The following is a 13,821-nucleotide window of genomic DNA, read 5'->3' as shown; positions in this document are numbered from 1 at the left end:
GCTAATCTAGATATCAAATCGAAACTGTACAGAGACCCGTCACTGCGATACATATTCTTGATGAACAATGGGAGATACATTCTGCAGAAGATTAAAGGTTCGACAGAGATAAGGGATTTGATGGGACAGTCATGGACAAGGAAAAGATCGACAGAGCTGAGACAGTATCATAAGAGCTACCAGAGAGAGACTTGGGGCAAAGTGTTGCAGTGTATGAATCAAGAAGGGTTACAGGTAAACGGGAAAGTGTCCAAGCCGGTTTTGAAAGAAAGGTTTAAGATTTTCAATGCTATGTTCGACGAGATTCACAAGACGCAGAGCACTTGGATTGTGAGTGATGAGCAGATGCAATCTGAGCTTAGGGTGTCGATCTCAGCGTTGGTGATTCCAGCTTATAGGTCTTTCTTTGGGAGGTATAAACAACATCTTGATTCAGGGAAGCAGACGGATAAGTATGTCAAGTATCAGCCTGAGGATATTGAATCTTTCATTGATGACTTGTTTGATGGCAACCATCCTACTTCTTTGGCACGCAAGAGAAATTGATAACTCGTTGTCTCTTAAGCTATGAGGAGAACACGACTTGTTCCTTTTTGCTTCTTCCTTTTTTTATTTCCAACCCTTCTATCATTATCTTTCATTACCTTCATGTTTATAGAACCCGACAAAGCTACCATGAAAACTTTTTGTTTTTTTCACTTTTCAAAAGTTTGAGTTTCTTTTACTGTTAAGTCTATGTTTTAATATCCTGTTTGAACAGGTTGTGAGCGAAAATTGTTTAGAACTACTTAGGGATAAAGGCACAAAATTATCTTTCAGTTAAAATGTATTGGATATTTTTTGTGTTTAAATGATGATTTGAATTCATGATTTGTGATATATATTTTGACGAGATGTTAGAGCCTTAGTGTTTATTTTTTGGTAGCAATTGTATCTGAAGTTCAAGTTTCCCAAGATTGGAAGTTAAGTTATACATGTAATGTCAATATCTAATTTGCAAAAGACTTGTCTCACAAGAAAGCAATAGAAACCCTTCAATATCGACCAAGACAAGTATGTAGATAACTGTCATTATTTGAAAAAGTAGAGGCACATAAAGTAATAATTGGGGTTTAGCTCATAATACAGTATGTTTGGGTTAGAGATCTGTCCAAGTGGGAAAAGAGAAACTCTTTTCTTTCGGTAAAGGATCCAAATTAGATTTCTTCTACATGAGCATTTCTCACATTGTAACACCAGAATGAGCCAAAAAAGGCTCTTCACATGTCTTTGTTTTGTAGTGGATAAAGAATTTTAGTTAAACAGTGTGTTTGGGGTCAAAAATAGATCACGGACTGAATATATTGCAATCACACACACACACACACACACACACATACATACATTATCATCAAAAAAAAAGAACAGAAGAGAGAGAGCGAGTGAGATTAGCCACAATGTATCTTCCTCTCCTCTATCTTCTGCTTCTGGCTTCTTGCTTTACAGATCAAGCTTTAGGCCGTGGTCGTGGCCGGTCACCACCGGATGCAAGCGTGGACCCTTCTTCTCGCATCACAGTCGTCGGAGTTGTCTACTGCGACACGTGTTCTATCAACACTTTCTCAAGACAGAGCTATTTCTTACAAGGTCGGATCTTGATTTAAAACATCACATGAACTGTCTTTAGACTTAAACTTATCTGCTAACTTAGGATATAAGATTGGTCCATCTGGTTATTCAATGGAAACAACCGTTATATAATATTTGATCTAGAGTATAACATTACAAGAACTGTTCTTGGACTTGAAGTTATCTGTAAAATTTAGGACTTGTAAATCCTTTTCGATCTGATATGGTTTTGGTCTTTGATTTGGTTTTGTCAGGTGTGGAAGTTCACGTGACCTGTAGATTCAAAGCAAGTTCACCAAAAACAGCAGAGGAAGTGAACATATCAGTAAACAGAACAACAGACAGAAGCGGCGTTTACAAACTCGAGATCCCTCACGTCGATGGCATCGATTGCGTCGATGGAATCGCCATAGCATCTCAATGCAGCGCCAAGCTACTCAAAACCTCCTCCGACAACAACGGAGGCTGCAGCATCCCTGTTTTCCAAACCGCAACCAACGAAGTATCCATCAAATCGAAGCAAGATCGTGTCTGTATCTACAGCTTAAGCGCACTCAGCTACAAACCTTCCCATAAAAACACCACACTGTGCGGCGTTGGCGGCAAGAAGAGACATCACCGCAGACAGAAAGAGGAAGAAGCAAAAAAGGATAAGAGATTTAGAGATTCGAAATTCTTCTGGCCTTATCTGCCACCGTATTGGTTCCCTTGGCCATACCCTAATATGCCTTTGCCGACTCTACCAACGCTTCCATCTTTCCCTTTCCCTTTTCTACCTTTTGGAAACCCTAATCCGGCATTACCGGCACTGGACTGGAAAGATCCGACAACTTGGATACCTTATCTTCCACGTTTTCCTCCAGGAGATGGGACCAGATGATTCTTCTCTTTACCTCCACATTTGGTCTCCTCTGTTTTATTTTTTGTTGTTGTTGTGATATCATAATCCTCTGTTCGGAGGTTAATTGTGTGTGTTTACGATTTGATTACTTATTAATATGTAATTATTCTTCAGTTACAGAAGATTAAGATTTGGTTTAAGGAGGAAAGTTTTGATTGATTTGGTAAAAACAGAGCCATTTCTTTTCTTACAAGGTATATTTCTAAAACGTTGTTAACGTCAATGCAAAGTCCATGAACGATGAAGCATCATCGTGACGGACATAAGTTTGATGACCGGTGACTCGTCGAATTAGTGAAGACTGCGACCTAAAGAGTGTTACGTGACTGATCAGCTGTTTAAGAATTGGCATACATAGAAATAGGCTAATGTTGAGAGTGTGAGCGTGGCCAAATGTCTACTACATCTTGACTTTTGTGAAAGTTGAGATTGATATTATATATGTTTGAGCTTGATTAACAAAAAAGCATTGCATGCTTACAAACTGAGTTGGGGGTCTTTCACAAAATATAAACATACTGCTGAAGGAGAGAAGTTTCATGTACAGCCACAAACCTTAAAAACATAACCCAAAAAAAACCTAGGAGAGACTATCTTGACACTATGCTTACAACATGTGTTTTCCTTTAAAGGTCTCCACTTGCTTCTTGAGCCCATCGATGACATCAGAAGCTTCCTGTTGCATTATACCAAATGATTTGAGTATATATGGCAAATTAAAAAATAAAAAGTGGATATTTTCTTATGTGGTAAATTACAAAGAGGACTTACCCTTAGTCTCTTCCTTAAGGCATTCTCAGTCACATCTCTGCGGGCTCTTTCTTCCTGAAAGATTTTATTCACTCCCTCCTGCCGATTTTCCAAGTTTTGGATCTTATCTTTTGACTCTTTAAGCTGGTTCATCAAATTAAACAGCGACACTTAATATATGCGTCCCCTAAAACAAAAATGACAAAAGTTTGTAAGATAAAAAAGGCTTACTTGCAACTCAAGCAGTTCGTTCTGTCTCTGCGCCTTCACCAAGTCCTGGATCATAGCTTTTGATACCTTAGGCTGGTTCATAATATTACGCAATGGAATTTATTATATATCGCCAAAACACCCAAATGACATACTTTTGTAAGATAAGAAAAACTTGCAAATCAAGAGGCACTTACTTCTTTCTGTCCCTGGGCCTTTTCCAAGTTTTGGATCTTAGCTTTTGACTCCTCAAGCTGTTGGTTCATATTGAAAGGATGAAATTCATTATCGCCACCAAAAAAGAAAAAGAAAGTCAAAATTTTGTAAGAGAAAAGAGTTTTTACTTGCAACTGAAGTTGTGCTTTTTCTCTCTGCAACTGAGAGACCACTTCGGCTGACTTCTGTTTCACCTTCTGCAACTCTGCTTCTAGATTAACTGAGCCTGTTTCTTGGAAACTACGGTACAAGAGAGAATTTATATTAGCATGGTACCGAAGAAGATAACATTATTTCAGATTCAGAGAAAACATCAGAGAGCGAACCTTCTTCCAAGAGGGGTTTTGTTCGTAGACCTGATCTCAGGTTGTATTTTTACACCACTTGCTTGTTGTGTATTAACCTATTTTGCAGAGAGATTTATTAGAGACTAGTATATTAGAACAAATGATGATATATATATTAGTACAAGAAGCTTTTTTTTTTACCTGAGTGTTTTGGTTTCTTACAAATGATTCAACATTTTGCCTGCATGGACCTGGTGCTGCAGTAGGAGATGGTCCCCTATTAAGGTTTGTGTTGTTCAAAGGCCGAGTAGTTTCTGTAACATTACTTTCATAATAACTCTTTTGTTTCCGTCTTGGAGCATAACCAATCTCTTGGCACCTTGAAGACCTATCAAATAAATACACAACTTGAGTGGAAGTCCAAAACCTCAAAAATAACCTGAGAGGTCTATAGTAGTGGAGAATGTATATTAGTACCAGTACTGCTTTTGGTGATGGATCAATCGGCCTTCAAGTTTAGCAAGAACCGCAGTTCTCTCAAAACCTTGCTTATTATGAGCTGGTTGTATGAAATTAGCTTCCAATATACCAATAACACCGCGTCCATCACTTCCAGCAGCAGTCCAAACCCTCCAAAATGGCTGATGAAGAACACAAGAAGAAATGTAAACAAGATAATCAACAAAAAACTATACCACTAAATCAGCTGTGAGTTAAAGGAAGTCACCTTGATAAGCCGGTTCTTATGGTAAACATTGAACCCTTGTATGTCAATGTGATGACGAGCATCTTTCACAAAGCCAAGCTTTATAGTAGCAAACATCTGTTTTTTTTTTTTTTTTTTTTAATTGGGAAAACACAGATAAATATTAAAGATTGTTTCAGAGACTATGAAAAGTAAGAAGACGAAGGTAAGGTATTATTACCTCTTGATCTGATGACCATTCTGGAGAACGCATAGGTTTGTATGTTTTCTCTTCCATCATCATCATGTCGTCTAAGATGCTGTGATGTTGAACATCTTTGCCACGAAGAATGATTCTGAAATTTGATGGACGTTCGAGATACAGAATCGATGCATAACTCTGCATAGAGGAAGAAAAATAAAACAGACATTAAATCAATGAACACTTGAAGTGGAATAGTTTGCAAATAGCATTATGTTAAGAAACATGGAAACTACATACACGTAGTGAGTGTCGATAAGTCAGGAAATGCCTCGAGTTAGGATTAGCTTTGGCCATTTCGATGTTCTTCTCATCTCTGTTTACACCTCTGAGTTGAATATCCTGTAGACAAAAAACACACATCAACATTTATGTTACTTATATTGTTAGTCCCAAATTGACTGTATTGAAAAAGTCTTGGTAAGTGATATTACATGAGGGTCTGTATCAAAGTCAAGTTCCAGCTTCCCTTCATCGTCCTCCCATAGATTATATATCACGATCCGAGTACCTTGCTCTTCTAGGTGATCAAACTGTACCATTTAACAAGTATAAAAGGTATATATATAACAAAAGGATATCTTCTGTATATATGTATAACAAAACCTGGTCCAATAAATCTTGTTCGGATAGGTAAGGTGACCACTTCATTATGGTCTCTAGATTATCAGACCAGTCATCTCTGGAGTTATAAACTATCTCCTTCCACTCGTTATTGACCAACTCATAATCAACCTACGCAGTGAAGAAAACAAAGTTTAAGACGTAATGTATTGAGAAGATAAGCAATCAATATAAGAATTTTTTTTACCGTGGGGACAATTGCTTCACACTTTCTTGTCTCGTAAAGAAACGTATATGATAGCATACCAATGCTCTGTGTCGGACTGAAACAGAGATAAGAAACACAGTTAATATCGAAAACGCGAAAACAAAATGAAGGTAAGAACCAAAATAATGTTGTGAAATAACTCACTTGTTTCCGTTGGTTCCTCGACAGCGTGAGAAGACAATTGCATCAGCACCAAGCCTCATTGTACTAGTTTTGAATCCATTCCCATCTACATTTGTTTGTTTTACAAATTTGAAGATTAATGCCAAGAACAGAGCTAAAAGAAAATAACTAAGATAATGAAATTGGAGACGCTTACATTGACCAACCCTATTAGCCATATTGCGTTTTCTTGAATACCCTAAAGAAAGGCACTCTCTAAACGTACTAGGATTCATCCCACCTCCATTGTCTGCAATGACATAAGTTTAGAGATTTCATAATCATATATAAAAATCAATGGTTAAGGGACTAATTAAAGCTTAATCATCACAGCTAAGAAGTTAGATTAACCTTCAACAATTAGAATGTTGCTTTTTCCGTCTCTTTCATTAGTTGCTGTATTGACATGAACATATGTAGCCCCATTATTCACCTGTGTTACACAAAACCATACGAATTATATAAATTCTAATGAGGTTCTGTTACGGACTATAAAAATTGACCAAGCTAGGAAGACTAATTTAGTCTTGGTTGTTGACTGATCATATGGATATATAAAGATATAAGTTACCTCGTCTAGAGAATTGTCAAGAAGTTCAGCCAAAGCTCCAAGTGCCCACTTATGGCTAGTGGCGTTCGCATGAAGAAATTGAGGATGGACCCTAACCGCCGCATCATTGCTACCTGCTTGCATGCAACACAAAAATTCACACAAATTAGGGTTTCGAATTGCAAAAGAAAGATCTCAAAATCTCTGTTGAGATCAAAGACAAGTGGTAAATTACAATAGCGAGGTATAGGCACAGATTCGTCGTCCTCGCCAGCTTTCCAAAACTGTCTAGAAAGCTTCGGAGTTTCAGGTGGCACGATCGTCAATGGTTTCACATCCAAGGGCACGATTTTTTGACAACCCTGAGAGGTGGTTTCGATCATCGTAGTCCTCGGTTTCTTAGTAGACAAGCTATTAGTATCATCATCGTCGTCGTTCTCGTAGCTTCTTGAATCTCTCTTGAGTCCCGGATTGGAGAAGGCATCACCGAGGGTCGGATCGGGAGAACCTGATTGGGGTTTAGGGTTTGTACTACCAGAATCGGTCATACCTCCGATCACCAGGGTCGGTTTCTTGGAATTGGTTAGAGAAGAATCCATGGTTGCAGTAGAAGAAGTTTCTAGGGTTTCGAATTCTAAGCAGCCTGAAGTGGGAGAGAGAGAGACGTGAGACACGACTCGGACTAATCGAGTAATGGGGAACGTCTTTATAGAAAAGAGAGTGGCGCCACTTACAAATAAACCTTTCAGCTTCCGGGCCCAATTACGTTTCTAACCCTCAAGCCCACCTGCGCAATCCATTAATAAAAGGTAATTTAGTTTTTCTTTTTTGGACAAAAAAGCTAATTTAGTTTTATTTTCCTTCTTTGTTCAAAAAAAAAAAGGTTTATTTTCCTTAATTTGCTCTAAACATCTACCAGCCCTATTAATTTCAGTTTATTAACTAATGAAATTTCCTCTTATGCCCCTTTTGAATTCAATTGAGACATATTTGTTGTTTTTAGAACACCTCATCAGTCAGAAGATAAACTTTGAACCACTTATAGAGATTATGAATACGAAAACATGAAAATAGGATTAATTAAAGTCTTTTAATGAAAAAAGAAATTCAGTTTTGCTCTAACCTGAATCAAGAAAACAAGAACCAACGTTCGGATCTCTTAATTCGAATAAAACCTCGAGTAGATAACAAAATAACTTGAGCGATTTCAGGATCGATAGCTAATATATAAAAAAGTGTAATGAATGATTTAGGATTGCTATGATAGCGCATATTTATATTACTAACAGTTATTACTTTTCTATCAAATTACCTTTTTTGTTCTTGTCAATCTTTTACTGATTACCTTTTTGGTAAATTTTTAATTGCAAATTACCTTATTTTGAAAAATTTATTAAATACTCTTTCCGTTTTAAATTACTTTTAGTTTAAGGTTATTTCACACAGATTAAGAAACAACTTAAATTTTCTAATTTACCTATCTATATATACATTTTCGAAGTACATTTTGGGTTATACTCTTTTAGTTTTCCATATTAAAAAACTTATTTACAAATTAATACCAAAAAAATTTTCAAAAATAACATCACTTCAGATTTTGTTTCCAACTAAAAAAATAACAGCAATCAATATGGAAACATAAACTATGAAATATTTAACCACACTTTCTATTGTGTTATGAATATATTCTATATCTGAATCTTTGGCAAACAAAATTTTTTTGATTTCCATTTTGTTTTCCAAAAACTGTGATCTTTGATTCTTAACGTAAAAAAAACTTCAATTACATCTATTTAAATATTATAATTAACATATATAAACTTAATATATATTTTAAAATATTAAGAATATGTAAAATTAAAATTTTTTAAATACTATATAATGTAGTTATATAGTAGATAAGTTATAAAGAGGACATGTTAGAATTAATAAAATATTATTAAATTTGTGCTAACACGGGTTAAATCCTCATTTTATTATTTATCAACACTAACTACATTAAAATGTTTGACATATAAAATAGAGTTGATTTAACTAATAATGTGTAAAATAATTAAATCATTAGGAAAAATATGACTTAATCACAGCGTGTAAATTACTTATTATGTGTTTAGATCCCTTATTTTTGTTATAATAATTAAAAATCAAGATAGAATCTCAAACACTAAACAAAACAAACTAAATATAACAAATAAGTTGTCATGAAATGTATTACGGGTTTTAAAATTAATATAAACATTTAGCCGCACAATAGCAAATTTTTTTAGTTATTCGTATATTTACAAAACATCCAATATTTAACAAATAAATACAACATAAAATATAAATTATAATAAAAATATGTACTCGCGGTGTACCGCGGGTTAAAATCTAGTTCTTTAATATATTTTCTAACTTTTTTATTGGTCAAACCATTAAAATAATTGAGATAAAATTGATATTCTTACCAAACATATATGCATTAAAAATCTAAAACAACAAGTATTGGAAAACAAAATATTTACTCTAGAATGAGAACTATTTTAGTTTTATTTCAGCATATGTACAAGTTTAACACATGTATTTATCTTATAATGCATGAAAAATCAAAATTATACTACTTTGTATTATCATTCTCTTTCTAATTTTTTTTGTTAAACATATATTGTATAACAATGTTAATTTGTTTGAATAAGTTACGGTTGATTTGTAAAAATTGATTTCATTATTTACAATACTATCTAACATAAAATTTAATTACATGAATTAAATACTTTAAATTAGATTTGTATTTGCATTTTTCACACCTGTATTTGTATTTGCAAGCTTTTGGTTCTTTGGAGATCATCTACGTAATTTTTTTACATTGATGCTTCTTGATGGTTGTCTATCATGGCCAGAATACATGTGGAAAACTACACATCCTAATTAGATTGTTGTTACGTTTGAGTGAATGTCTAATACGAAACATTTTTCACCTTTCAAATCAAAATCGATAGCCACGGGATTAATATTTATTAAATTCTTACAATATGCTATTCTTAATCACATCCCTTGATCCTAATTTCTTTTACTAACTTTTATGTTTTTTTTGGTTTTCTAGAACTGAATCTAACAGATGAGGAAAAACGTAATTATGCACTCCAGATGACAGAAGAGTTGATGTTATTCAACGGAGGCACTCTCAAATCATTCGAAGACATGCCGCAACCATCAGACCAAGGTGTTGACCATTCGAACCGTTTTATTACGGAAGAACTGAACTATAATCGTGATTCTTTAAAAGAAAAACATGATGAATGGATTCACATGCTAACTTCTGAACATAAAGCAATATATGATGAAATCACTGTAGCTGTTTTACAAAAGTCTGGAGGAGTGTTCTTTGTTTATGGATTTGGGAAACAGGAAAAACCTTTATCTGGAAAACACTATCTGCTACAGTTAGATATAGGGGATTGATTGATATTAATGTTGCATCAAGTGGGATTGCATCTTTGTTGTTAGAAGGTGGTCAAACAGCTCATTCCAGGTTCAGTATCCCTATTACTCATGATGATTTTACAATGTGTAATATCGAACCTACTTCTGATCTTGCTAATATGCTAAAAGAAGCAGCACTTATCATATGGGATGAAGCACCAATGATGAGCAAATATTGTCTTGAGTCTTTGGATAGAAGTCTATGTGATATAATATGAGATCCTTAGGGGAAGCCATTTGGGGGAAAAGTTGTTGTTTTTGGAGGCGACTTCAGGCAGGTGCTTCCGGTCATCCATGGAGCTGGTAGGGCTCAAATTGTTTTGGCTTCATTAAAACCTTCCTATCTTTGGGAACACTGTAAAGTACTAAGTTTGACGAAGAACATGCGGCTTATGAAGAATGGTTTGACAGAATCAGAGGCAAATGATATTAAGGATTTTTCAGAATGGATTTTAGCTGTTGGTGATGGAAGACTTGGAGAACCTAATGATGGTGAAGCTCTAATTGATATCCCAAAAGAATTACTTATCAGAAATGTAGATGATCCCATCGAAGCAATAAGTAGAGCTGTATATGAAAATTTGGAATTGTTGCATGGGAAAAATTATCCAGAGTTTTTCCGGCAAAGAGCTATCTTATGTCCAACAAATAATGATGTCAACACCATTAATGAGCGCCTGCTTGCGAAACTAGAAGGTAAGCATACTATTATGTTTGTTTTCTAATTACAATCGTTACATGCTACTTTAAACCAATCTTATAACTCTTACTCTCAAAACAGGTGAAAAAGTCATCTATTTAAGTGCTGATAGTATAGATCCCCAAGATGTGGAATCATTAAGCAACCCAATTTTCAGTTCTGATTTCCTCAACAGTATCAAGCTTTCTGGGTTACCAAATCACTGTCTACGGCTAAAGATTGGTGCTCCAGTTATTCTGCTCAGAAACATAGATCCAAAAGGTGGATTATGTAACGGTACAAGATTGCAGATATCACAGATGGGAATAATGTCTTAGAAGACAAAGTTATTACTGGAGATAGAGTTGGACATAAAGTTTTGATTCCTAAGGTTATGATAAAACCAACAGATCCCAAATTGCCTTTCCGGATGAGGAGGCGACAATTTCCTTTAGCTGTTGCATTCGCTATGACTATCAATAAGAGCCAAGGGCAATCACTCAATGAAGTTGGACTCTTCCTACCTAGACCTGTATTTTCTCATGGGCAACTATATGTGGCTCTATCAAGGGTGACATCAAAGAAAGGATTGAAGGTGCTAATTGTTGATAAGGAGGGTGAAATACAAAGCCAGACGATGAATGTTGTCTTCAAAGAAATATTCCAGAACTTGAAGAATTAGGCTATATTGATGTATGTAGCCTCCGTGTCTAATATTTTAAATTTTTAATAATGCATTTCATTTTGTTTTGAACAAGAAAGGTACTTCTTTTCTTTTAAAAACTTCTTATAATAAAGCAATAAACAAATTTCTTTAACTATGTTTTGTTAATAAACTAATCTTTCATATTGTAGGAAAGTAACTAACCTGTCTTATTGTAGATCCGAAATTGATCTCTTTCCCACCTTAATCCACAACTAAATTCACGCCCATTATATATGTAAACAAGGAAGATATATTAATACTGCATATTACACATCATTAAAATTTAAAAGTACTGCTTACAAATAACGGTTAAAGGTAAGTAAATATAAATTATAAGACCATAAATTTAAACTAACAAGGGAAAATTACCAAAACTGAAAAAATTTCATAGATGATAAATTACTAAAAAGACTTCTTATCAAATTACAGAACAACGAACAAAAAAATCAAATTACAGAAAATCTGCAAAGTTTATGAATATTGTATATGTTTTCATTTGCAGAATCTCATTACTACCGTAAATAACGAATATGATTTACTTAATAATCAAAACCTTCCAAATCTTAACGCAAAAAATTATACAATCTAGAATAGTATAAATAGGCACATTGTCACAGAGCTACTCAACAGACACATTTCTTAGTTCCACTCCTCTATTCCTATTATCACTTAAACTCTCGGTATGGCTACCAGTCAAAACAACAAAAACAATAAACATCCACTCCTTTCTGCTTGGTTTGATCTGAACAATCAATGTCCATATGCAAGACAACTCAATTTCTAAGATATTCCAGGTTTTTATTATTGGAATCCCAAAGAAAAAAAATTCATAAGAAGGCAAAGAACCATCAAGAGACAGAGGACAACATATGTTAAGATTGATGGTGATATATATTTGAAACTCCTATTTAGGTATATCAAGGGACCAATAAGTAATGAAGATATGAGGACATACAATGGAGTGATTTACGATTCATACAAAGAAGCATTTTTGGCGAGAGGTTTATTAGAAGAATAAAATGTTAAGGATCACAATCCATCTACCTATTTGTTTTTTTATCTTCTTAAAATTTCTACTCTAGATTGCTTTCTGGCTTAATTTCATCAATAATAAAACTTTCATGTTCTGTTTATTTCTGTCAAACGAAATCAAGAGGTTTATTAACTCTGACTCAGCCAAAAATACTAATAATTATGAGCCAAATAAATTATTTGTAACAAAACGAGCAGAAACAAAAATGGTGTTGAATTAAATCTTGAATAACTTACAAGGAGAATAACTTACTAGGATTGTATATGAGATTCATTCTTTACTCCACTTCAGATTTTATAAGGTAGTTTAAACTAACGAAAAAAGCAGAATTAGCAGAGAAAATAGGCAAAGTAGACATTATATTTGTTTAAAGAAGATGATATATATAGCTGGTGTTAAACCACAATTGATTTGCTTTCTTACCATTGATTTGCTTTCAATACACAACTATGTTCATAGTCTTTCTTCAATCCAATTTATGCAATTCCAATGAGCGTCTAATTCAAAGAAATTAAACCCTGTCAAAAGAAAATGGTTAACATTAGACTTTTGAATTGACCAGAGTAGATGTAAAGACAGAATTTAAAAGGGTTCTGGATACTTATCTTTCATTTAGGCTTGTTTTATTTGTTTTCCTGTTTTTAAGAACAAATCAACAAAAAAGGAAAACAAAAAATTCAAGATAAATTAGTATATTAATTCGATTTAAACAACAAGAAACCAAAAATTACAAATTGGAAAAAGATTCAAACCTGTTAAAGAAGACCCATATTCGATCCAATACGTTTGGAATCCACACTTAATCTATGACGAAGAATAATAGAATAAGTAAATGAGAAATCCATCCATACATAATAGATATAGTAATTGAGAAATCTACATCGAATCTATGACGAAGAAGGAGAAAATTGAATTAAAAGATCAATCTATTACCTTACTTATCCATTGATGTCGAAATCTGAGAATTACAAAAAGACAGATTATCGGATAAATCCGATCAATTTTGTGTTATCGGAGAAAAAAAGACAGATTATCGGATAAATCTGCTGATGGAGGTTTTACTGGGATTCCGAACTCAAAATATCATTGCCTCAGAGATTATCGGATAAATCCGATCAATGTTGTTGAATCGATTTTTTCTAGATCAAGAAAACTCTCTCTGTAAATCGTTTCTACTTTTCTTGATTTTTTTTTCTTTCGACCGATAACAAAATTCAGAGGATAAGAGTGTTAATGGGCCAATTTCGGATTCACAATAAAAAACCATCTATTCTAGTGATCAACACTTATAAAATTATGGCCCATTAATTTATTGTTTATGTTTCATCTATACTAATATGACGATACATTATCTTTATGCTCATAGTAATACAAAGTAAATGAAATTTTAATTTATTTCAGATTATAAATATAAATTAAAATAAAAAGAAATTAAAAAAAAAAAAAAAACCCACACGTATTTTTTTTTTTTTCCACAA

General features: G+C 33.9%; 4 protein-coding genes across 4 annotated transcripts in view; 3 read left to right on the top strand and 1 right to left on the bottom strand.

Annotated features, from left to right (window-relative positions):
- The window catches only part of LOC104772238 (exocyst complex component EXO70B1-like), a 3,444-nt gene extending 2,574 nt beyond the window's left edge, over window positions 1-870 (top strand). Inside the window, exon 2 of the mRNA XM_010496875.1 lies at window positions 7-870. Within this exon, the coding sequence (XP_010495177.1) occupies window positions 7-546 (540 nt within the window). The 3' untranslated portion in view covers window positions 547-870. The remainder of the gene's footprint in view (window positions 1-6) is intronic.
- Window positions 1,353-2,668, top strand: LOC104769530. The gene is made up of 2 exons (XM_010493758.2): window positions 1,353-1,626; window positions 1,863-2,668. Exons 1-2 carry the CDS (start codon window positions 1,437-1,439, stop codon window positions 2,486-2,488), a joined length of 816 nt encoding a protein of 271 aa, XP_010492060.1. The 5' UTR covers window positions 1,353-1,436; the 3' UTR covers window positions 2,489-2,668.
- Window positions 2,965-13,518, bottom strand: LOC104769529 (protein MICRORCHIDIA 5-like). The gene is made up of 25 exons (XM_010493757.2): window positions 13,277-13,518; window positions 13,096-13,147; window positions 12,767-12,978; window positions 12,596-12,654; window positions 11,473-11,522; window positions 7,198-7,250; window positions 6,699-7,106; window positions 6,485-6,597; window positions 6,265-6,346; window positions 6,071-6,163; window positions 5,896-5,980; window positions 5,731-5,806; window positions 5,526-5,654; window positions 5,354-5,452; window positions 5,160-5,261; window positions 4,899-5,057; window positions 4,700-4,795; window positions 4,450-4,613; window positions 4,174-4,360; window positions 4,012-4,088; window positions 3,814-3,925; window positions 3,667-3,723; window positions 3,491-3,562; window positions 3,281-3,403; window positions 2,965-3,185 (listed from the first exon to the last, which is right to left on the bottom strand). Exons 7-25 carry the CDS (start codon window positions 7,060-7,062, stop codon window positions 3,117-3,119), a joined length of 2,259 nt encoding a protein of 752 aa, XP_010492059.1. The 5' UTR covers window positions 7,063-7,106; window positions 7,198-7,250; window positions 11,473-11,522; window positions 12,596-12,654; window positions 12,767-12,978; window positions 13,096-13,147; window positions 13,277-13,518; the 3' UTR covers window positions 2,965-3,116.
- Window positions 10,309-11,286, top strand: LOC104772237 (ATP-dependent DNA helicase PIF1-like). The gene is made up of 3 exons (XM_010496874.1): window positions 10,309-10,621; window positions 10,707-10,901; window positions 11,015-11,286. The coding sequence occupies exons 1-3, from the start codon at window positions 10,309-10,311 to the stop codon at window positions 11,284-11,286; spliced, it is 780 nt and encodes a 259-aa protein (XP_010495176.1).

Source organism: Camelina sativa, chromosome 20 (genome assembly GCF_000633955.1).
Source record: "Camelina sativa cultivar DH55 chromosome 20, Cs, whole genome shotgun sequence".
NCBI lineage: Eukaryota > Viridiplantae > Streptophyta > Magnoliopsida > Brassicales > Brassicaceae > Camelina > Camelina sativa.
This window is presented reverse-complemented; position numbering and strand designations above follow the sequence as displayed.